The 25064-nt window shown below is 49.0% G+C and overlaps 1 protein-coding gene across 1 annotated transcript in view; it reads right to left on the bottom strand.

Moving 5' to 3' along the window:
* The window catches only part of lyrm4b (LYR motif containing 4), a 45400-nt gene that overhangs the window by 18439 nt on the left and 1897 nt on the right, over positions 1-25064 (bottom strand). Inside the window, exon 2 of the mRNA XM_082546866.1 lies at positions 13155-13275. Within this exon, the coding sequence (XP_082402992.1) occupies positions 13155-13275 (121 nt within the window). The remainder of the gene's footprint in view (positions 1-13154; positions 13276-25064) is intronic.

Raw genomic sequence — 25064 nt, 5'->3', positions numbered from 1 at the left:
GACGGTGTGGCGGGGTAAAAACAAAGCTTCGTCTGCAGTACCATCCCACCAGCCCACCTCACGCTCCACCTTCCCATCGCCCAAACTGGGAGATCCTAATCTTTAATACCGGTCAGCATTCAGGCTGGTGTGATGGCTGCCAGCAGCTAAGATTCATGGCGAATGTTGCTGAACACCAACAGATTTACATGATTATTGATTATTTTACTGTAGCAGAAGATTAAAACCACACATGATTCAAACAGCCCGAGCCCGGTCGAGTGTTCAGGCCGATCCTGCCCAGCGTGTTTTTAAGGATCCCGGAGGCTTCATGTGTGATTCGCCTTTTTATTTTGTTAAAGCTGCCCAGCTGCGTGTTGGCGGCTTCAGAGGGGAGCGAGGGTTTGAGTCTTTGAGGGCCTCGCTGCTCAGAAATCAATACTTCAGCTCTCTCTCTGTTTTTGGGGGAGTTGTGGGGCTGCCGATGATGTGAGGGGAGCGAGATCTGAGGTTACACCGTTCAGCTCTCTCTGAGGCTGGATTTCACTTTTATCTTTGCATTCGTCACTTCTTCAGAGCGACTGAAATAAAGACTTTTCAGCTCCTGTTTGCAGGAGAAGCTCATCAGGACTTTGTTGTGCATCTCGAGTACATTCGGACCAAGCTCTACGCCGCTTTGTGTGCGTGACGTAAGCGTAGTTGATCTCCCAGAAACAACCTGAAATACTCCGAGGCTTTGACGTGTCGTCGACTTTTCTTCATCCTCGTCTTTAAATCGCTCCAGCGTCTCTTCACTGGGTCTTTTATTTTGAAGTGACAGGATTCTCTGTGCTGGTCTAGTGTTCGACTTCCTGTCCTCCCCAGCCGCTCTGAGCAGGCTGATGTGGCCGCCGTAAAGAAACAAAAACCCGTTTTCAGTGATGCAGCACTCAAGCATCACCTTTAACAGCCTCAAAATGTGGCGCCCCAGTCTCGTAGGTGACATCACCAGGTCACTATGGATACGCCCATCAGTCTACATCTCACATTTACGGTCCAATATATTAAACTCCATCGTTTAAAGTGACACTTTCTGGTTATTTCACTGTGACATGCAATGGTAGTGACGGTGCTGTGCATGAGGAAATGATGCCCAGCTCTCACTAACAGACACACGATGCAGCGTGTGAAAGGCTCGAGTCCCCTCTCAGCTGTGATAAATGCATAATTCAGCACATAAACTGCAGCTCCAGCTCTAATTAAGAGGTCTCCTTTGTAGATTTGCAGACCTGCCTCCTCTACAGCGTCTGTGTGATGTTCGCTGAGGCTGAGAAAGAGGAGGAAGAGGAGAGCGAGGAAAACCTGTCTGCTTTCATCCACCTGAGCTACTCCCTCCTCTTTTTAATAGAGTTTGCTCTGCAGTGTGTGTGTGTGTGTGTGTGTGTGTGTGTGTGTGTGTGTGTGTGTGTGTGTGTGTGTGTGTCTAAAGCTAGGTAAAGCTATCAGGACCTGTGGGGGCAGCCGGGTGTAAAGAAGCAATAAAGGTGTGGGATTTCTCTGGGATGGAGGGAGGAAGGATTTTCACCGATCAAAATGTGGAGGAAGAGCAAGAGAGGAAACGGGGGGATAGCGAGGTGAAGAGGAGGAGGAGGTGACGCAGGCTTTCACGCAGGGTGTTGCCCTACTTTTCAGTTCAGCTACTGTCTGGCTCAGGCTTTCCCAAAATCTCTGGTCCCCCGTCAGTGCGTCAGAAAGAGCTCTGAGGGGAGCGCAGGACTGATCTCCTGCATCGGGAAACACTTCACTGGTCCTGCTTGAAGTTATTTAAAACCTCATCTCTAACATGGCTGACTCTGGAGGGAACAGCAGCACAGATGCTGGATGTTATTCATAAACTCTGATCACTGGTATCCCCACAAACCTGAAACCGAGCAGAGATTTTCATGCATATGAAACTTCCTGAAAATCCTCAGATACACGAATCCAACACGTTCCTGCTTCTGTCGACACACTTGGTTCCAAACACTTTGCATCCTGTCCTCCTCGAGTGGCTGCTCAGTGAAGACATACATGCGATATCCTCATCTTTAGATGCAGCGTGACTTTGTCTGATTTCTATTGTGAATAAATGCCCATAAATCTGCTCACAACTAGAAATAAAAGCTTTCTTTGAGTCTTAGAACCAGTTTGAGGACTTTTAGCCGAGTTGGTTTCGGTCACATTTCATCCATTTCTGGCTCTCGTGCGGCTGGAGCTCATCCAGCTGTCATGAAACTCTCACAGCACACCTGGGTGTGGGGCTCACATGTGATCTTACTGGATTAACATGCTGACTTCCAAGAAGCCGGAGACTCTGCTCAGCCTCCCTGTTTACTCCAGAGTGCTGACTGAACCTTGAATTCAGAAGACGCCGTTCGACCCGGCTGAGATCAGCTCTCTACCTTCACAGGTCTTCTGGAGGGTCGTGAGTCTGAGCATCCGCCTCCGTGTGGTTCATCTTCATGTTTTGGAAAAGGCTAACATGGTGGTTACAGCAGGATAACGTTATATGCAATCAAGCCCGTGTATAAGTGTGAGCTGTGGGCGGTGCTTGGCACAAAGTAGACCAATGCTGAGGAGCGTGTCTTTTTCAGCGACCTCAGAGTTCTCTGGCAGGAAACTCTGGAGCCTCTGTGAGGAAGGGTGCTTGCTCCAAGTAAATACCTCACGATGACAGGAAGGTAGAGCACGCGGGTGGCTGCTCTGCATCTACAGTGATCTGTACTGGACTGCTGTGCTGGAAACAGAGCAGCAGGTAAAGTTTTGGCAGGAGCTAAATGGTCACGAGGTGGACCAAAGCTAAAGCGGCTGTGCTCAGCCTTGGCTCGAACGTGACAAATGTAAATGACCACGGCGAACCCGATGACATTTTCAAGCTTTTCAGCACGCACTTCACTTTAGCAAACACAGGGCCCATTACAGTATTTAAGATTGCTGCGCATGACTGCAGATGCTGTGTAGGTGCGTCCACCGTCCCTGCACGGCATCACAGACCGTGCCCGCCACAACGGCGTTTTAACACGATCCACAAAGAGTTCAGGCGACGAGTCTTTGTTACCTCACTCACCATCTAAGGTCCAACATCTTCACTGGTAACCAAACCCTCACGCTGTGATCTCTAGAAACCCACGTAGCACTTTGTGGGTTGGACTTTCTGAAGTTCGTCAGCCAGAGTGACGACTTTGTTTGTCATATTCTGATAGGACAGAGTTAGCCAAAAATAACACCAGCCTGTTAGCCTATTTGATAACAAACGTTTTCAGGATGTTCGAGTGAATAAAACTCCTCTTAAAAAATGACCAGGACCACATCGGTGGGGAAAAAGCCGGACTGTGATGGTGTCTTTGTGTAAACTGGACCTGCTAACAGCCACATTTAGCACAAGTTTAACAGGGACAATAATAAAGGGGCCGTAAAACCAAAATCAATTAAACTAACAAGAAAATAATTTGTTTGCTTGCTTCCCCCTGAAGAAAATCCATAACCACTGACCACATAAATCACACACATGCAAACATGCCTACAATAAGGCAGCCGAGAGGAAATAATCCAGTTTAATACCGTTTCAGGCAGTATGAAAGCCTCAGATTGGAGGAAACGGGATATGAACTCAGGTGGGAGATAAATCTCTACAACAGATCTGGATGTGACTGAAGATACGAGCCGAAGCAGAAATGTTCACGTGTGTTCAGGCCGGAGATAATTCGGCCGACGTGGTTAATCTTCAGAGGAGACCAGATGTCTCGTGGCGAATATCGCACAGCAAACAGCAGCTGCTCGCCATAAAACGTACAGTTACTCCATCGATCTCTCCACAGAACGATTTAAACTGCAGAAACTACGAGTTCAGGACTTACTGCGCTTTTATTGGGATTCCTGCAGAGAAGCTGCACCAACAGGTCAAAATGTCTCTTTATTAAAGTCAGTGGCAGGTTTCTTCTTCTATAAACACAAGTGTCTTTAAAATGAACTTCCTCTTTCTGAAAGTAAAGCTTCCTACATGTTCCTGGAAGTCTTTAAACCTGACAAAATTCAGGCTGTCAGGGTTAAACGCGACCCGTCTCCCCCGTATCGTTCTATCAAACAGTTCCAGCCCGGCTCCTACGACCTCCACCCGCTTCCACACATCCATAATTCAGGGTCATCGGGGGGTTGGAGCCTATTCCAGCTGCCACAGGGCAGGACAGCCTCCACCTACCCACTCTAATCTCACCTGCATGTTTGCATGGAAGATCGCAGATCTGCACAATTTTGTGTTCAGGTTATTATTAAACAAACATAATCGAGGTAAAAGATAAGATAAGATAAGATAAGATAAGATAAGATAACCTTTATTAGTCCCACACGTGAGAAATTTGTTTTGTCACAGCAGGAAGTGGACAGTGCAAAAGTTATGAGGCAAAAATTAGAATACAATAAGAATAAATACAGTACACAACTGTACAGAATAGAATAAAATAAAATACTATATACAGTAGAACAGCTCTGTTCTAGGATGCCCTCTGGACCCAGTGGAGGTGGTGAGTGACAGGAGAACGGCGGCTAAGCTGTCATCCCTGATGGACAACATCTCCCACCCCATGCAGCAGACTGTGACAGCACTGAGCAGCTCCTTCAGTGGGAGACTGCGGCACCCACGGTGTGGGACGGAGAGATTTCGCAGGTCTTTCCTCCCCACTGCTGTCAGACTCCACAACAAAGACTTTAACTGAACAAGCACACACATCCACACATGTGCAATAACACTAAGTGCAATAATCTTTTCTGGCATCGTTGTATTTTTACTCAGTTGTATATAGCATTCGTATTCTATTTTTATCTTATTGTATATTTTTATTCTATTTTATTCTACTGTATATAGTATATTATTTTATTCTATTCTGTACAGCTGTGTACTGTATTTATTCTTATTGTATTCTAATTTTTGCGTCATAACTTTTGCACTGTCCACTTCCTGCTGTGACAAAACAAATTTCCCACGTGTGGGACTAATAAAGGTTATCTTATCTTATCTTATCTAAAATAAAATAAATATACAATAAGATAAAAATAGAATACAAATACAAATACTATATACAACTGAGTAAAAATACAACGATGACAGAAAGGATTATTGCACTTAGTGTTATTAGTATTAGTATTATAAAAGGGTCCAATTATAACCCTTTAAACCTAAACTGCATCCCTGCCAGGTGGGGGCGTGCTCAGTTCAGCTCACATTTATTCATGTTTCAGTTAAAACACATGTCTGTGTCAGCCATAAGTCATGTGACGTCTCTGTAAGCTTTCAATCAGTCACACTAAAGAGCTCGCCCCCTGCTGGTCACTGCAAAGACTGCAGGCTCAGTCCATCGTTGATATACAGTCTGTGGCCTCAGCTGCGATGCTCTGGATGCAGATGTGTCACAGCAGCTGGAGGGTCGGCAGGGCTTTTATATCCCCCACATATCATTTGTACTCTAATGATATTGTCTCCAAATTTCAGTCAGGCTTCAGGAAAAAACACAGTACTAACACTGCCACTATGAAAGTGATAAATGATATTATTGTGGCACTTGATAAGAAATTGTACTGTGCGTCACTCTTTATTGACCTCTCAAAAGCTTTTGACACTGTTGATCATGCAGTCCTAAAAAACAGACTGCTCAGCCTTGGATTGTCAGAACATGCATTAGCGTGGTTCTCAAATTATCTGAAAAATAGAACCCAGTGCATTAAACTTGAAGGTCTTTGTTCTAAATTTGTTGCTGTCCACAAAGGGGTGCCACAGGGCTCAGTTTTGGGTCCCCTTCTGTTCCTTTTATATATCAATGACTTGGGTCAAAATGTCTCAGACACAAATTTGCATTTTTATGCTGACGACAGTTATTTACTGTTATGGATCATCTCTTGCTCAGGCCATTGAAACCCTACAGAAAGCCTTTGTTGCTTTCCAGCATTCACTTATTCAGCTAAAATTAGTTCTCAATGCTGACAAGACTAAGCTAATGTTGTTTTCCAAGTCAAAGAAGGTCCCGGAGCCTATTCCAGTGGTGTCCACCCTTGAAGGAAATGTCATAGAGATAGTTCATGAATATAAATACCTTGGTGTCTGGATTGATGACTCCTTCACCTTTAAACCACATATAGAGAGACTAGTAAAGAAACTGAGACTTAAACTTCGTTTTTTCTTCCGTAATAAACAGTGCTTTTCTTTTGCAGTAAAAAAACGTCTTGTCACTGCAACCTTTATCTGTGTTAGATTATGGTGACATTCTGTATATGAACGCTTCTTCTTCATGTCTTCTAATGTTGGACACGATGTATCATGCTTCCTTGAGGTTTATTACCAATTGTAAATACCTGACCCATCACTGTGATTTGTACTTAAGAGTAAAATGGCCTTCTTTGGCCATTAGAAGACAGGGGCATATGTACACTTTTATTTACAAAGCTATGCTTGGATTGCTGCCTCCTTATATTTGTACTTTGGTCACAAGGACAAATAGTGGTTCTTACTCCTTGCGCTCAAATGATCAGCTGCTGTTGTCTGTTCCCCTTGTCCGCACAGAGCTGGGTAAGAAAGCCTTTGTCCACTCTGCGCCTTTTTCATGGAACATGTTACAGAAAGACTGGAAACTGACTGAACTGTTGTCTTTAAATGTTTTTAAAACTAAACTCAAAGGCCTACAGGCTGCCTCAATAATGTGTAATTGTTTTGTGTAATTTTAACTTTGTTTGTTCGTATGTATTTGTCTTGAAATGTGCTGCCTCTTGGCCAGGACTCCCTTGAAAAAGAGGTCTTTGATCTCAACGGGACATTCCTGGTTAAATAAAGGTTAAATAAATAAAAATAAAATAAAATTTTATGCCTCCATGGTTGCAGAGCTGTTTAAATATTAGCACGGCCGTCCCAGAGAGGGATTTCAATCTGCCTGCAGCTGAATACGAGCAGACCGGAGAGGCGACTGAACCCCCACGTCCATCGAACGCTGAGATAAGTCCTCCGCGTGTTTGTTAAACGGCGAGAACGGGCTCATTGAGATTCTGTCCGACCCCCAAGAGCCGTAATGGGCCCCCGGAAGCCCCCCGCCCCCCCCCACCACAACACCCCCACCAAGACCTGGCAGGTATAACTCACCGCTCGCTGTGGCATTTAATCTCAATTGAGCCAAAATGGCCGAAGGCGGCATGACACTGCGGTGACATTAAGCAGCAGCAATCGTTGCGAAATGGCTCTTCTGAGGCCGCCGCTCACACACACTCTCACACACACACACTCTCTCACACACACTCTCTCACACACACACACTCTCTCACACACACACGATGACAGAGTGAGGCCACAACATTAACAAGTCCTACAAGCAGAGAATTACTACTTCCATATTTCTATAACTGTGTGTAAATCACACACATCAAAGATGGCGCTGCATCCATCTATGACACACCCGTCAGTGTGACTGAATCGTGTTACTGGCTGTGACGTGTGTGTTTGGCCTCACTGCTTCCTCTCCTGAATCCGCCTGGTGTGTGGTGGCGTTTCAGACGCTGTTCTGGTGACTGCAGAGCAGCAAACCCGTCACACGAGCCTCACATCGGCTGATTTCAGTTTAACATTAACATACAACAGAATCACTGGTGTCGCCTGAAACCATGGTGGACGTCCATCAGGATGTATAAATACTCAAGAACCTTCACCTGTCGCCTTCCTGCTCCAGGAGACAAACTGATTTCTTCGATGGAGCCAAAACGAAGAAAGTAAACTCAAAGTAAAATAACTAGAAAAGTATTTCTGAGCGAGCATGAAGACAAACCTTCAAATATTTGGGACGGCGCCATCTTCCATTTACAGTCACCAAGACTTCCTGAACGATCTGTTTCTATAGTAACCTCACAGCAGCCATATTATTGGTCACATGATGTCATTAAAAAAGCTCCAAAAGGCTCCAACAGTTCAGGTGAAGCTAGCAGCTACAGCCACCTGTGTACCCATGCACCTGTCAGTCACAGAGGCCACGCCCCTAATAATGCAAACTTTAGGCCTTAATACGATTCAGACGATTTACCTGCAGAGCTGTAAACATGTTTGTGTCTGTGGGGCCCGACTCAGAGCCGAGCCTCTGATCGACCGTTTGTAGCAACATGAGCTCCAACCAGCTGCAGTGTTACTGTGACGACGTCCAGCCAATCACAACGCAAAGGAAGTGTGATGCCTGAAATGTTCACTCTCTGTTGGTTACAGTAGAAAATGCTGAGGTCACATGAAGGCCCTGTTCATGCTAAGCACCCCTCACCTCCTGAATGCTTGCATTCAGCTGCTGCACTCGCATTCAACACTGCTTTAGTTTCTCTGCACAGACAGAGGCGGCTCTGCAGCTGCAATCCATCATCTTTACTCCCTAACTAACTTACAAAGGCCCAAACACACACACAGGCATGCACACACACACACACACACACACGCACACAAAGACAATTAAGAACAAACTCCAGTTTTTGAGCGTATGCACACAATCAGCGCTGCAGAGTCACAGAAGTACGCCCACATGCGGCAGATGAATCCACACTGTACGCCCACACATGAATATAAACACAAACAACAAAAAATAAACAGACAGCGAGCGGAGTGGCGATGAGGGACGAGCGCGGCTCGAAGCCCGGCTGCAGAGCCGCTCGCTTCAACCTCACTGAGCTGCTTCAGTGAGCGGCACGTAACGAAGGAGGAGCGAGGTCACCGGGTCAGCAGGAGAGGAGAGGCGGAGCCAGAGCGACACCTCGCTCTGACCCGTTACAGGGCGATGCTCAAACTGCAACATTCACGTCTAAACTCATCCCCGTGAGCAGAAGGTGGAGCTTCAGCTCGTCCCCGAGCTGCGAGGCAGTGTTGTTTGTTCAAACTGCAGGAGGGGCTCCGGGTCGCAGCCTCAGTGAGGCCAGTACGGCACATTTTCACCACAACTAACAGCTTTAGTGTCAAACCTGACCCTGAGAGCCGGGGGGCGGTGCCCAAACCTGACAGGAAATAAAGCCTCTTCCACAGGTTTCATGCTCTGGTTGTGTGGATGGCCCTCTAAACCAGTCACACTTCAGTCTGCAGCGTTCTTCATTCGCTGGCCAAAGCCACGCTAACGTCGCCCGTTGTTGTTGGAATATTTCACATGAGGGGCTCCAGCTCTACCTCCACCCTCGAGCAGAGGAAGCCTCTCAGGGACACACCTGGCTGCAGGTGTTTGAGCACTGACGGCACGCTACCAGCTGGGCGACTTTTAAACCTGCCACGGGCATGTGACGGGGTTACTGCTTCCTGTTGCACGCTGGGTATGGTAATGAGGGGTGGGAGCACATGTAGCCCGGGGTTGTTATGAAAGGTATTTGACTGTTTGCATTTACCTGTTGTTTTCTCCTTCGGTCTGACTATCAGAGAATGAATAATGAACACGAGGCGCGATGCTTTAAAGGGACTCAGCTTATTATTCATTGTCAGCCGAGGCAAGATGTTTGTGCCCCCACCCGCTCCGCCTCTTATATAACACACTGTACGGATGTGTGCACAGGGGAGGGGCCAGCCTGGATGAAGCACACAGGCTCCTCCACCAGGAGCCGGGATGGATTCTTCCAGAAGCCTGAAGTACTGCAACAGGAGCATTCCTGCTCTGATGCACTTAATCTGTGAGTCAGTGTGGGCGGATGCAGAGGACACACGCACACGCACGCTGTAGTGAAATGGGAACATAAAACACTCTGCGCTCCGGGTCCGCCCAGCCAATCGGAGCGCGCTGATGCGTACGCTGTATGTCAAAGCTGTCGCCGTTTCCTGCAGAACGCTGTGCTGACGCCGGCGTTTGTGGATGTGTGAAAACTGGCTGCAGCCTTTAATCTCACAGAGGATGAAACACTACACAGAGAGAGACGGGCGTTGGTGTGAACCTCCAGAAAACCATAAATGTACATTTTTGGAAGTTGTGACGTGTCTAACGGGCCTCAGTTCTACCTGTTCAGGTGCTCAGACCTCCAAGCCTTCACCACTCAAGTAAATAAAGTTCACTCTGAAGCGTGAAACACATCGACACGGTTAATAACTGTGGGTGAACAAAGGTGGAGGTCTTACTCCGTGTGCAGAGCGAGCTCCACGTGGAGGCGGGTAGATGGAGCTCTACAAGCTTCTGTCACAGCTCAGCTTCTTTCCTGCAACCTCGAACGTGTCGTCGGCTCATTTTACCTCCATGACTCCACCTCACAGCTTTACTCCAGGAGCTGGTTGCACTACAACCATCCAACCTTACATCACCTGTTCATCCATCCATCCCTGCATCCATCCATCTGGAAGTTTGGGTCAAAGAGGCAGCAGTCTAAGCAGACGTCACTGAGTCGATCCAAAGCGAAACAGGAAGTAATGTCTTCAGCTTCTGCCCTGGAATGCCTCGCCTGGGAGAGGTGGTGGTGAGCGGGTCCTCAATCAAATGTTCTCTGAACTCTGAGGTGAGGAGTGAACACCGTGGCCGGCTGACATGTGAGCGGTAAATACACGACAGGGTAACATACGTGACGGGCGCCACACGGAGCACGCGAACGAGGCTGCGGCCTCACGGCGCTGCGACACGTCAGCGTGCAGCCTTTGTAATTCATCATTTCTGATTTGCAGCAGGCGTGAAGGATCCGAGCAGCAAACAAAGCGTGCAGTCAGCACAGAGCCTGGCTGCAGAGCGGTCTAACTCGATAACAACCAAGCAGACGAGTCAGCGAGGAAATAAAGAGATGCTCTGGAGTGGACATCAAGCCGTGAAAATGACCTGAGAAAGAAGCAGAACGGCAAGAAAAGCCAGCAAAGAACTTTCTCTGCGTTTCTGCTCACTCAGTTTAGTGACGTTTGCTGGAAAGTTTCTGATTCACACTAAACAAGAAGACTGAAGGTCATGTGACCCTACAAATGTTCCTATTTAAGGTGTTTTAACCATGAAGCACGTTCCTCTGCGACTAAATGTTAGCCTAACTCACAAACTAACCATAATAATAAGAAAACCACAGCGACTCAACCACCGCGTAAGGTAAGGGGCGGGGCCACACAGTGAATCAAACCCCCTCTGGCACCAACATCAGCACACAAACCAGCAGCTGAGCAGCTCCTGCAGGCGCAGCATGGCGGTGGCTCAGTACTTCTGACCATCTGACTTCTACCGTGACAGCGACGTGCGATTCCTCAGCGCCATCTTGGCAACACAAACTGGATGTGATGGGGCGGGGAAGATGTGACGGTGAAACCGGTCTATCGACTCACCCACAAACCCATCAGGACCTTTTACAGATGTCAGAGCCAAACTTCACCCATAAACTTCTGCAGGGCTGGAAGTCTATCGCCCCCTGCTGGCCTTCAAACACACTTCAGCCCTGGTGTTGTGTTTTTTACTGTAAATTCTACATCCAGATACTCGCTGTTAGCACGGCTGTTAGCACGGCTGTTAGCACGGCTGTTAGCGGCAATACTTAGAGGGAGGTGCTCCACCTGTCAGCGCCAGTTAGCCTCAGGTAGCAGCTAAAAATCACAGGTACGAACAACTTGTTTAACCAACTGCTGACGATGAGTGAGAGCAGCAACAACACGTCCCCGTCTTCAGAATGTGTGAACACGTGTGTGTGTGTGTTCCTGTCTAGCTATCTTTGTGAGGACCGAAATCTGCATTCTACTAGTGAGAACCAACAGTCCCTTGTGAGGACACACTCACGGTCCCCACAAGTTTGAAGGAATGTTTGAGGCTCAAAATGTGGTTTTAGTGTCAGGGTTACAATTAGGTTATGGTTAGGGTCAGGGGTCAGGGAAAGCATTGTGTCAATGAAGGTCCTCACTAAGATACCTGAACAAGCTGTGTGTGTGTGTGTGTGTGTGTGTGTGTGTGTGTGTGTGTGTGTGTGTGTGTGTGTGTGTGAGTGAGAGAGAGGCAGACTGGGAGACGCTCGGTCATCCATGGGGATTGGCTGAGAGGCTGCTGATGCATTAAAGGAACAAAGTGACCAACAGTGAGGTGATTAGTCCTGACCTGCCAAGGTAATGTGTGTGTGTGTGTGTGTGTGTGTGTGTGTGTGTGTGTGTGTGTGTGGGACAGGTGGTGAGTCGGTAAGCAGGTGTTCATCTGCATTCTAGTTAACCTGGTTAACCTGAGAGTGTGAGAGTGATGGTGCAGGGCTCAGGGTGGAGCTGATCACTGATCAATATTAACGCGTTCGGCTCGTTATTCCATGAATGCATCAACTTCATGATGACATTGAGGATAACCTGCCTCACACTGGGTTCATGTCAGCACCTGCTCACAGCTCTAAAGCTTCAGAGAGGAAGAAGAAAAACATCATCATGTAACAAACAGCTGCTGCAGATCAGCATCCTCTGATCCTGCCTCTGCTCTTCATTTCACTGTTACTTCATATTTTGACCTGTGGATCTAAGATAAGATAAGATAGTCTATTGCACTGTTGACTATTTACAAAAAGTATTGCACAAGGTATTGTACAGTGAGGTGAAGAGGCACTACAGCTTAGTTGTCCCCCCTCCTTTGTCCCCCTGTCTCCCCTCCCTCTCCCCTCCAGAGAGGAGTTAAACAGTTTGATGGCGTGTGGGACAAAGGAGTTTTTAAGTCTGTTAGTTCTTGTCTTGGGGAGAAGCAATTAGACCCATTTCTGTAATATACTCACATATCTATATTATTGCTAATATATATTGTAATATATCTATATCACTAAAGCACTTCTGGATGGATGCAAACTGCATTTCGTTGCCCTGTACCTGTGCATGTGCAATGACAATAAAGTTGAATTCTATTCTATTCTAATTATTTTTCTCACTGTATTTATTTTGATTTCAGTTAAATTTTTTCCAGGCAGTTTTTATTATATTGAGTTACAAACTCTTCCACTGCTGTTATAACTTTAACTGCTGGAACAAAAATGATCCCCCAGCTCGGTTCATCCTCAGAGCTGAACAAACACTGAGAGGGAAACTGCTCGATGATCTCACTTCCTCTTAACTTTTCCTTTCACCCGGTGTTTTAGTGTCAGTGTGGAGGGCACGATCACAGGCAGGTCCTCACAACAACAGCAGTACAAACCTCTGTGTGTGTGTGTGTGTGTGTGTGTGTGTGTGTGTGTGTGTGTGTGTGTGTGTGTGTGTGTGTGTGTGTGTGTCACACCTGTCTCTGTATCAGTGCCAGAGTCTGCCATCCCTCCTCCATCAGTCTCTCCACAGCCTTTGGATCCTCTACATTTCTGTTGGCCTTGAAGGCATCACGGACACGCCGTAGTGCATAGTTTCTGTAACACACACACACAGAGCTTAGTTTCATTCATCGCGTCTGCAGGAAACGACAGTGGCACTGAGCAGTAAACAGAAACGTTTGTGCAGCTGAGACGGTGAAAGCCTCGGAGGACTTTCTGAAACCTGAACAACAGCACAGGAGGGACCTGCAGACGAGCGACGACAAACAAACAAATAAAAAAGACAAATTAGTGCACATGACAAAGCTGCAGGCAGCGCGCTGAGAGCAAACAGCAACAACAGAGCGGAAAACCAGCAAAACAGAAGAACCTCAACATCAGAGACCAGCAGGTCCAGAGTCCTGACCACCCAACAGGACAGCTGTGGAGACACAGATCGTCCCTCCACAGGCCTGAGCCCACGACCCTCTCAGCAACCAGGCGGGACACCTCGTCTCCAGGGTCAGTGCTACAGTGTATCATGAAGTAATAAAGCCTCCATCAGCTCTGCTCTCAAAATGACCCCAAAACCACCCAGCGTCCAGATGTTGGATTGGATGGTGTCCTACCAAACATCTGGAGGACGTGCAGTCCATCCAGCTTTGGTCTCTTCAGGAAGCACCACGAAGAAAGTGACTAACAGAGACGTCCGAGTTTTCTAAACTTCAGGAGTGGCTGAAGTGACCAATGAGAGCGTAGGATACTGATGACACGCAACCTCCCGTCACAAAGTGATGTGGAGTCCCTTCACATCCACCGGACCACCGCGTCCTGTCTTAGTGAAGCATCATCCCGGGAATACGGCGTTCCAGCTCGGACACAGCCGGAGCCGATCGCATCGACACGAGTCGTGCTGCACAGCAGGAAGTGGTACGAGTAAATACGAGGAATTTTTCAAAATAAAAGGTGTCCAAATCAAAGCTCCTCTTTTGAAACTCTGGAAATGGAAAATAAATCAGACGTCAGCTCACGTTTTGAACACGTTTATTTCAGAGCGCGCGGCTGCACGCTGGTGTGGCGTCCATGTTTGGCTGTGAGGATGAACATCATCAGAAAAGCTTCTCAGTGGGGACAGAAGCTCTTCAGGAGGAATTTCTGCTGAAACTTCCCGATCTTTTTCATTTCCTACATAAATCCTTCCTCTGCTTTATTCCCTGTCATGGCTCCCTCTGCCTCCCTTTGCTTTTATGGCGAGCTTCCCACTCCACCTTCAAGTGTGGCTGTTTGCAGCAGCCATAAACAGATTTGCTTCCCTCTGTGGTCGAACAACATCGTTATTTTCTAGCATTCGGCCATAAAATCCAGCTTTAGGGCCGGTTACTCTGGGAGCGCTCTCACATCTCAGGGGTCTCAAAACGTCAAAACGGCGCGGCGTTAACGAGAGCGGGGGTGGAAGTTTGATTTCCACGATGACACCTTTTCTACAAGAAGCATTTGAACAAACACGGAGTTTATCAGAAGTGAAACTGAGGTACTTAAATCTCTGTTTACAGTGACATCGACCTGACAGCCCCTCGTTTCTCGGGCCAGACAGCCCGATGCACTCGGCGGACTGTCGGCTGTAAAGGCTGCAGGCTGTGTTTGCAGCCGGAGGGCGGTGGGACTCCACGCCACGCTTCCCTGACCTGCGCTGATTTGATTTCCTGCAGATTCTCACAAGAAAACACGAGAGCTGCAGAACGTCCAGAGAGCGCCGCGATCGATAAACCGATGCTCGCTGAGAGGAGACGTCAGCGTGAGAGACCGCAGACGACTGTGTGTGTGTGTCGCTCTGACAGCTCTGATTACGTGTGTGCACCAGCCTTCATCGTCTTCATCGTCTTTGTGTATTTATTGATGTTTTTTAGATACTTTTGTTCAAAGACTTTAAACTTCATCACCGTTTATTCAGATGTGCTGAGAGGCAGACGGGCTTCTACCAACAAACTCAAAGTCTCCAGTTTGTATCACTGCATCGACGATAATCACACACAAACGACGTGTTCGAACCCGACTTTGAAAAACCGCCGTCATTTCACTGAATGTAGAAAAAGCTGAGCCAGAGGTACGGACGTCTCTCAGAGTTTGGACTGCTGTGACGTTTTGGTTCGAGCATCGCCGTCCACCTGAGTTCTGGCTCTGCCTCGCGGCCTCCTGATAGGATCCTAACCGGATGCCCTCACCACCTCCCCCGTCCCCTCTGGACGTGGAGGAGCTGTGGCTCCGAGTCCATCACAGAGGCCCATCAGCCGCTTGCATCAGTGATTTCATTCTTTCGGTCACTGCACAGAGTTATTTCCTGTTTTCTAATCATTGGTTCTTGTGTTGCTTTCACTTCCTTCCTTTGTTGTTTCCCCCTCAGACCGTCTGTGCTGCCCTCATTAGTCTCACTGTTTTATTCCACACCTGCTCCCTGTCTGCCAATTACCACACACACTCCGAGCTCACCTGTCAGGCTCCTCGGGCTTTCCCTGATCCGGTTCATCTTACCTTGTCACTGACAGTTTTACAGAGTTTGCCTTTTTGCCTGCTTCCGCTTGTTTTTAAGCAAAGATTTGGATTTTGGACGTGGTCCCCTCCTCCGTCTTCATCACTGGCACGAACTCCTTTAACTACGCGTTTTGGCCTCCACTGTGTAGGTTTCTTTGGAGTTGAACTGAATAAATATTTCTCTAAAGCAACACAAGCTGAACACTTTGAAGGAGGACTGGATTAGAGGCATCAGATTTCTGTTTGTGCAACCTTTCGTTGGAATTTGCTGACCAAAGGTTGGGTCGTGTTTCAGACCCCACGTCAACAATATTTCACACAAACGCAGCCATGTGAAAGTGACGACATCCTTTCCCACAGAAGTGTTTACGTCAGGTGAAACCATGTTTTCTTAATTAAACTGAGTCCTGTGGACAAACTCCACCTCCCCCATCCTGGCCTACATGATGGTTGTCCCTGATGACCACTTCTCCACGTCTGGCAGGTTCTGGGTGGCGTGGTCCTCCATCTCCAGTCTAAGACAGTCGAGCCGGGTTTGTCGGTAGACTTTTTCCTCGATCATCGTCCGCCGTGGACACAGACGGCTGGAGACACCAGATCCGACTCGCTGCGATCAGCTACTGGTTAGCAGTAACTTAACTTTGGTGCACGATTCTCCTGGACACACGAAGGAGTAAGAATAACTCTGAAACCAGCCCCACCAGGTAAAGTCAGCGTGTGGGAAACGCTGCGACGTTTTATATGTGAAAGGCCAAAGTGTGTGAGCCTGTTTGCCGTTCTGCATCACCTGCCCGACACACCAGGGAGCGAGCTCGACATATCCTCTCTCAGATTTTATTTTTACAGAGTGAAACAGCTTCTGTCTCCTCCACACTCTGAGCAGCCATGGCAGCAGCTGGCAGCGTAGGTGTTAGAAATCTGCCAGCTCGGGACCTCGCTAACCTCAAACCCGAGCAGCGCCGCACCCCAATGCTTCCCTCGGCTTTCTGCTGCATCTGCAGCCACCAGGACCACGGAGTGTGGTGGCTGCAGATAATAAGTACACACCGAGAAGCAAATGCAAACAGACAAATTACAAACACCGGGGAATTTTCTGGCAGGAGCCGCGGCAGTGAAAATGATTATTGGTTTAATTTCCAGCGCTCTGTGTCGATGGTCTCGGAGCCTCGTTACAGCTGGCAGCTCCTCCGATGTGGAGAAAGTACAACGCCGACCTTGGGAAGTTACAGCAAAGCCATTCGTCTTCTCTGTCTGTCTTTGTGTCTCGAGCTCATTTAGGATTTAAGACAGAACCAATAAAAGTGTGATGGATCAGATTTACATGCCGCGGTTAAATACGGCGCTCATTACAAGGACGTGACAGGGAGCGGCGAGGAAAACGACTCGAGATTGGTTTGACAGTGAAACAGAAAGGATGGAGGAAACGAAGCTGTAGTGGAAGAAGACAAAAACTAAGACAGAAAGGAAGGATGAAGGAAAAAGGAATAAACACAGGAAATGAAGCATAAACACAGGAAAAGGATGACGGAGACGGGAAAGGGATGAAGGGTAACGCTGGAGAAGGAAATGAGCAATTAAGGAAGTCGGGAAGAAAAATCAGGAGAAATGTTTTAGTGTAGGATGAAAGCAAAGAGGAAAGGAAAAGGGCGGGAGGAGATGAAGACAATCACCCAGCCTGGTCTCAATCATCTTCATCATCATCGTCCGAGCTTCAAGGATTCTGGACATTAAACAATCAGGATGATTTTCTCATTTTTTCAACGTGAAGTTTGTCCGTGCTGTAAATCACAAACACCTCGCCCTGCAGCGTGCACAACAGCTCCAAACACCAAAGCCTTCGAGATCCACCTGAACCAATCAAAGGTCTGTCAGCGGCTCACCTGTGACAGCGCTCTGAGGTCAGAGGTCGCAGCTGCCCGTTTCTCAGCAGGTGTAGACGAGCAGCTGAAGCTGCCAGCTCCGGTTCTCTGGTGACTGTGCGAGTCGACCGCCGTCTAATCTTCAGGCCTGAGTGGCGACACCTATCACTCGGCTACCTGCGCCGTAACGGCGAGCATAAATGGAAGTGTGATGACGTTACGAGCTAACCCCGTGTCTTTATCCGCACCGCAGCAGGAAAGTGCTCTCGGTTAAACTCTCTGCACCATCGTGTGGTTTAAAGCGGTATTGCACAAACGTAGAACCTCGCAGTCTCGATATCAGAGACGTTTGGGAAATAAATCCAAAGAAACCGTTTCGTGGTTCTGCTGATAGTTCCAGTTCATCCTGGAAGGTTTAAAACTCTTAAACAAAAGTCATTTACAAAAACAAATGAGCAGTTGAATAATTGCATGAGGACGGTTTAACGCGTTGATCTGACGAGCTCCCTGCACGACTGACGAGTTCTGACGACCAGTTCTCAGGTTTCCGAGGTCAGCTGTAGGCAGAGACCGTCACCAGCGTCCGATGCAGACTCATTCTGCCCGATGAGCAGGCCCGAAACATGCAACAAACCACTCCGTTCAGAAAAGAGCTTCAAGGGTTTCCCTCACAGGCCTTCGAGGGGTAAAGAGTTAACCTGGTAAATAACTGAGATTGCAAATATCGGCCAAAGCAAATGCAGTTTTTTAAAGTAGCCCTACAAGCAGAAGGACAAGCAGAACAGAAAAACACAACCAAGCTAAAGAATACAGAGAAGGAAGAGTGAACAGACTACGACAAAGAAAGAACGATGAATCGAGAGAGAAACCAATGAAAGGGAAGTATAACTGAGTATAAACGAGAAAATGAAGGATGATGGGTTTGGGAAGGACAAACATCTTCCCAAGTTTCTCAGAGTTTGTCATTCAAACGTCCGGCCTCCCCTTTCAGGCTCAGCAGGGCCGGAGACGAGGTCTCGAGGCTCTCCATCACCCTGATTCATACAAACCCTCAGCTGTAATGGACCCGGTGTAATGAGCGCTGCGCTAATGAGCAAAACAAAAAGACAGACGAGAGGAAAATAAATAAATAAAAGAGCAACAAAGAGATTAGAAAGTGTTGGAAACGCCCGCCAGGCAGCTCAATATCTCCTCTGGACAGGAAGTGGCACAGGATGATGGACCGAAGGCCGAAGTCTCAAAGTCAAACTTCACTTTGGATCTTTCACACAGACACCGAGTGTAACCTAATTATAAAAGGTATTTATAACCAAGCCATCGTGTGATCAGGTAACAGCTACTAGGCTCAAACACCTGTGGACTACAACGACTGCAGCTCCCAGTGTCCTTTAAAAGCTTTGACGCTGGGCAGCTTCAGACTGTGGCTGGTTCTCACGCTTTGACAGGTTAGAGCAGAGCAGCAGACAGTCGACGGGACGGATCCGGTCCAGGTCTGTGCTCTGTTTATCCACAGTCAGCCTCATGCAGGCTAAGCAAATGTTTTTCAGACATCCTTTATCCAAAGCTACAGTTTCAATCCTGTGATGTTCCCGGGATAGAGCCGATAAGCTGCCCAGCAAGTCAAAGGATCTACTGAGCATGCTCAGAAACCTAAACGTGCCTGTTGTGGCTTCAAAAACTAAACTGAAAGCAATGAGCACCCAATCATCAGCATGGAAACACTCGCTGCAGCCAACGCTGTAGCCGTGCATCCATCAGCACGTAGGAAACACCGCTGAGGTCCTCGCACCGGCCGGCTGATGTTTACTGACGCACAGCATTCAGTCTTTTAATACACGTTGTTAGATTCTCCTCCTGCAGCAGCCAGTGTCGACCCCGTGAGTGTGGCGGGCTCACAGAGGGAGGGGCTCGGAGGTTTCTGACCCCGTGACGCCTCCCAGACGAAGCGTTCTTTAGCTGGGAGCAGACCCGTCGCAGACCCAGGAAGCTCTGCAGAGACGAGGCTTGGGTGGAGCACTTTTTATATCAAAAACAACCATTTAGTTGCTTCACACACTCACTAACACACCGATCAGCAGAATTAAAGTCTAACTTTGTTAACGCATCAGGTTATCTGAGTTTATCAGTCGATTATGAATCAATACTGACAATCACTGATACCGTACTCCATGAATAATTGATCTGCGACTCTGCACCGAGGGAGACTCGTGTTTGAAAGCTTCCTGTGTGAACGAGCTAACTCTGCACTCGGGCGAGTCGTCACTTCAGAGGGAATTCAGTCGTGTGATCTCCAGGAGACGAGAAGGAAGGAAGCAAGGAAGCAGAATAACTGAGAGGAGCTGAGGAGGCGAGGGAAGGAGATGAGGAAGGACAGAGGAGGGCGGGAAAGGCTGGAGGAGTGAAAAGCAGGAGATGTCCACGATTACTTCATCATCAGAAGGTTTGTTATCTGCTGTCAGCACACGGCTGACGAAGTCAGGGGGAGAGCTATTTTTAAAAGAGGGAGAGGAGAAGAAGACAGAGGGGAGAGAGGGGAGAGAGGGGGAGGGGGAGAGAGGGAGAGAGTGGAGGGAGAGGAGAGAGAGAGGAGAGAGGGGAGAGAGGGGGAGGGGGAGGGAGAGGGAGAGAGGAGAGAGGGGGGAGGGGGAGAGAGGGAGAGAGTGGAGGGAGAGGGAGGAGAGAGGGAGAGAGTGGAGGGAGAGAGAGGAGAGAGGGGGAGGGAGGAGAGAGGGAGAGAGTGGAGGGAGAGGAGAGAGACAGGAGAGAGTGGGGGGAGAGAGAGGAGAGAGGGAGAGAGTGGAGGGAGAGGGAGGAGAGAGGGAGAGAGTGGAGAGAGGGGGAGGGGGAGAGAGGGAGAGAGTGGAGGGAGAGGAGAGAGAGAGGAGAGAGGGGAGGGAGAGGAAGGGAGAGGAGAGAGGGGAGGGAGAGGAAGGGAGAGGAGAGAGGGGAGAGAGGGGGAGGGAGAGGGAGAGAGGAGAGAGGGGGGGAGGGGGAGAGAGGGAGAGAGTGGAGGGAGAGGGAGGAGAGAGGGAGAGAGTGGAGGGAGAGGAAAGAGAGAGGAGAGAGGGGAGAGAGGGGGAGGGGGAGGGAGGAGAGAGGGAGAGAGTGGAGAGAGGGGAGAGAGGGAGGGAGAGGAGAGAGGGAGAGAAGAAGAAGACAGAGAGGAGAGAGGGGAGAGAGGGGGGGAGGGGGAAATACTGATGAGGACAAAGTGAAAGACTCTGAGACACAAACTCTGGATCAGTTTGTTTTTGGTGTTTTGTTGCTCCGGTGCAGAGAGGATGACCTACTTCTGCCTCCTCCTCACCTCCCGCCCTCCCTCCCTCCCTCCCTCCCTCCTTGTCTGTGGGCCTCACCTGTGGCTGTGGGCCCTGCAGGGATTTTCAGTGTGTGAGCTGGAACAGGTGAGCGCACACCGCAGGATGTCAGCCAAGTTTGTGAGATTGGCTGAGAGAGACTTCAGCGGATCGTCACATGTCGGAGAAGCAGCACAAGGCTGCAGCGCCACAGCAGGAGAGGCGTTCCATCCTGACGCACAGCAACAAGCACTTGTTATTCAAGGACCCTCGGAGGCCCTGAATCCACTTTCTAAATAAAAACATGTAGAAATGTTTTTACATAATTAACAAACAAATAAAACAGAGCGGGCGCTGAAAGCTGAGCTTTACTGGCAGCCAGGATCCCGCCTGCAGGGTTTTAACACTGCAGAGCTCCTTCAACCTGCACCATTTCTAACGGCCTGCAGGGGGCGACTGCAGCCGCGCTCGCTCTGTGACCTCAGACTCCATAAACATCAGGACTTACTGAGGTCACAGAATAAAACCGGACTTTTATAATTGGGTCAAACAGGAGGAGACAGTGATGCATCCGCCACACCTCCTCCTGTATCAACTACGACCCGTATAAACTCCTCCTCCCCGCGATGACGTCACCAGCTCCCATCACGGCACCGCCTCCTCAGCCCGCTGCCTCTGTGATCCCTGTGTAACGTCCACCTTACTGCAACGTGCGGCCAGGAAGGCGTCCGTGCAGCGCCTGCCTACAGCACCGCTAAAGCTGCCACCATCACGCTCGTCACTCACTTATTTATCGTCTCTATTCATAATAGAACACAATAGAGTCTCCGCCTTTGACTCAGTCCTTCATATTTCACTGTGATCTCTTGTCAACCTTCATCCTGGAGCAACGACGCACGAGCTGTCCGCCAACCAGGCCTCGCTCCAGGCCAAGATGGCGGCAGCTCGAGGTCACCAGAGTGGGCGTGTCCATCGACTACACAGTGTGTGAGCTTGTCACTGAGTCTAAGGATGAGAGTGTTAACGTGCATGTTGTACATTGAGAGAAATCACGCGAGCACGCCGCTCGGGGCCTGGACCCTCGCCACACTGGCCTCCCTGCTCCTTCATCCGCTTCCCGGAAACGGAAATCCAAGCGAGGAGATGCGGCGAGGAACCAGGAGACAGGACAGAGCTTAAACGGGAGAGCGGTCAGAGATGCTGGCTGTGTCGCTCTGTGGTTAAAGACTGTTCGTTATTCCCAGCTCTGGGAATCATAATGAAATTCTAACAATATTCAAAGATTTGTTTTAAGGCTGCTCAAGGACCTGCAGAGGTCCTGAATTCCCCGAGAAATAAAAACAGGGAGAAATTTACATTTTTACATAATTAGAAAACAAAGCAAAGCGGGGCCCCCTGCTGGTCTCCGGGTGCACTGCAGTAAAATGTTCATGAGCTCCACAGCCGTCAGCCGGGTGTCACCCCGTCCCGTCATCACAGGAACGCTGTTTTAACCCTCTTCTCCAACCTGTTCCTAATGTATTGGCCTTTGACTTTATGCGCCGGCCTCGCTGCGACCTTTCAGCTGCAGCAATGATCTAATTTTCCTGCAGAGAATCATGAATGTGTCATCCGACGCCTGTTTATCCAGCTCCTCCCCCTCTCTGGCAAAGCCCTCCAAATTCAGCCAAAGTCTCCCACCTCTCCTCCCAGGAAGGAAGACAGCGAAACAACAAAACACAGCCTGCAGCAACGTCTGGCATATTCAGGTCATTCCACAACAACCCGGCGAGCGCGCAGGTACACGGCTCCAGCACAAGCTGAGGCTTAGGAGGATTAAACGCCGCTCTCCCGCTCTCGCTTCTTTTCATTTGTTTTCATGCACTTTTTCCTGGAAGATCGTAATGGCTCCACTTTGTGACTGGCAGCAGACTGGCTGGTAAACCCGAGGCCCCTGCTGCGCCGCTCTCACCCCGAGGCTGCTCTTAACGTTAGAAAACAACTATGTGAAAATGATTCTGACACAGAAACAGCAGAAAACGAGCCTGCGATCAAAACACAAGTAAACCAGAGCTCAGCTGCAGCTGCCCTCACACAGCCTGCAAAGCTTAACCAAAAGCACACGTTTAAACATGCAGGATGCTCTCACCCCAACCAATCACAGCAGACGGCCCCGCCCCTCCCTGAGCCTGGTTCTGCTGGAGGTTTCTTCCTGTTCAAAGGGAGTTTTTCCTTCCCACTGTCGCCAAAGTGCTTGTTCATACGGGGTCATATGATTGTTGGGTTTTTCTCTGTATGTATGAAGCGCCTTGAGGCGACTTTTGTTGTGATTTGGCGCTATATAAATAAAACTGAATTGAACTGTAATATTGTTGATACAGCGCCAAATCACAACTACAGTCGCCTCATATTCATGCAGTAGACTCTGCAACAGTACAGAGAGACTCACTCAGGCCTGTGAGCACAGGGTGGAGACAGTGGGGAGGAAAAACTCCCTTTTCACAGGAGGAAACCTCAGAGCAGAACACAGGCTCTTAGAGTGAACTAACACTGTTGGTTTCATTATCTGAGAGTTTGGTAAAAAGACACTTTTGAAACGTCCTGACGAGGCTTTGATGGACGTGGTTACTCCGACACTCCTGACACATGCCCTCAATAATGACGATAGAATCAGACTAAAATGAACACTGAAACTAATAAAAACTAAACTGAGAGAAGAAAACCTTAAAAAGCAAAGCTAACAGCTACAGGGAGTTTATTCTGGGGGAAAGTACTCTGATTACTCTTCTCAGTAGCCAATGGTTACATGTAATAAATTACTCAGAAAGTAACTAAAGATGCCCTGATCTGGTCCATGGATCAGATTATCAGTCCCGGCTCAGGAAGTTAGCTCAGGTATCGCTGATGATGTAATGAACATTCAGGTTTCCCATTTCCTGCCCAGTAAGGAGACCTGACCATCCAGCACCGAGGGCGTGTCTCTGTGAGGAAGATCATTGGTGGGCCTGGAGCAACAGGTACGCCAAGGTAAGACAGCTGTGCTGAACAGGGTGTTTGCAAAGTACGAGTAGGCAGTAATGCATCATCGTGGTTTGGACTGTCCAAAGACACACTGACTAAAACCAGCAGAATAAACACGGCGGGGTCTGGGTGGAGCTGGGTGGAGTCTGGCTTCAGCCTGAGACCTTTAAAGAGTTTATTTCCTCCATATGAAAAGGTTTGGTGCCCCACAAAGGCTTTAACCTCCCAGATAAAAAAAACCCGGTTTCATGCACTCACAGGTAAACCAGGCTTTCAGCTGCACGCCCACACAGGTGGGTGCCCACACAGGTGGGTGCCCACACAGGTGGGTGCTCACACTGGTGGGTGCCCACACTGGTGGGTGCCCACACTGGTGGGTGCCCACACTGGTGGGTGCCCACACTGGTGGGTGCCCACCTGAGGGCCCGTCTAACCCAGGAGGACAGACTCTCCTGTTTCATGCATTTCTTCAAACTCGAGCTTCCTGATTTAGTTTCATTTCTGTAGCAGCTGGTGTCACAGTAACGTGGTTTCAGGAGCAGAGCATGCTGGTACATGTAGTCACAGAGGACCACGTCCTCTCAGCAGGACTGCAGCTGAAGGAGCTGAACTCCACCCGCAGAAAGACACCAGCGTTATTGATGTGGTAATGAACTAACCGAAGTTTGATTTCACAAGCTCTTCTCCAACACACACACACACACACACACACACACACACACACACACACACACACACACACGTCTGAGGCGGCGGGCCGAGCCAGCTGTCTGCCTCTGGGCAGGCGGGATGAATATATTTTATTTGGAGAGGCAGCAGGAGGAGGCCACCTCTCATCTGGCCGTTCAATAATTCAACACAGCGGCGCTCCGCGCGGAGGCGAGCGGGGAGCGGCGACTCTCTGATGTCCGTGCGGAGCGCCGAGTGCTGTCACAGCTGCAGACGGCGTCCCAGACTCACCTCAGAAAGGCAGAGTCAGACTCCAACTCCTCCCGATTTAATCATGTAGCACGGGGAGGAGGAACGAACGGGTCTCTGCTGAAGGCGGAGCCGGGTGTGGACTCCACCTTCACCTGTTCAGCCTCACAGGTCACCTCGACCGAGGCCTGACCAGCCTGATAGTTCTCCTCCACCCGCTCACTGCGCCTGCTCGACTGTCAGAGGAGGAACTTCCTGTTTGGTGTGAACGCAGCAGGAGGAAGGAAGCTCTCTGCTGCTTTGA

Source organism: Aulonocara stuartgranti (assembly GCF_965226115.1).
Source record: "Aulonocara stuartgranti genome assembly, chromosome: 9".
Taxonomy (NCBI): domain Eukaryota; kingdom Metazoa; phylum Chordata; class Actinopteri; order Cichliformes; family Cichlidae; genus Aulonocara; species Aulonocara stuartgranti.
This window is presented reverse-complemented; position numbering and strand designations above follow the sequence as displayed.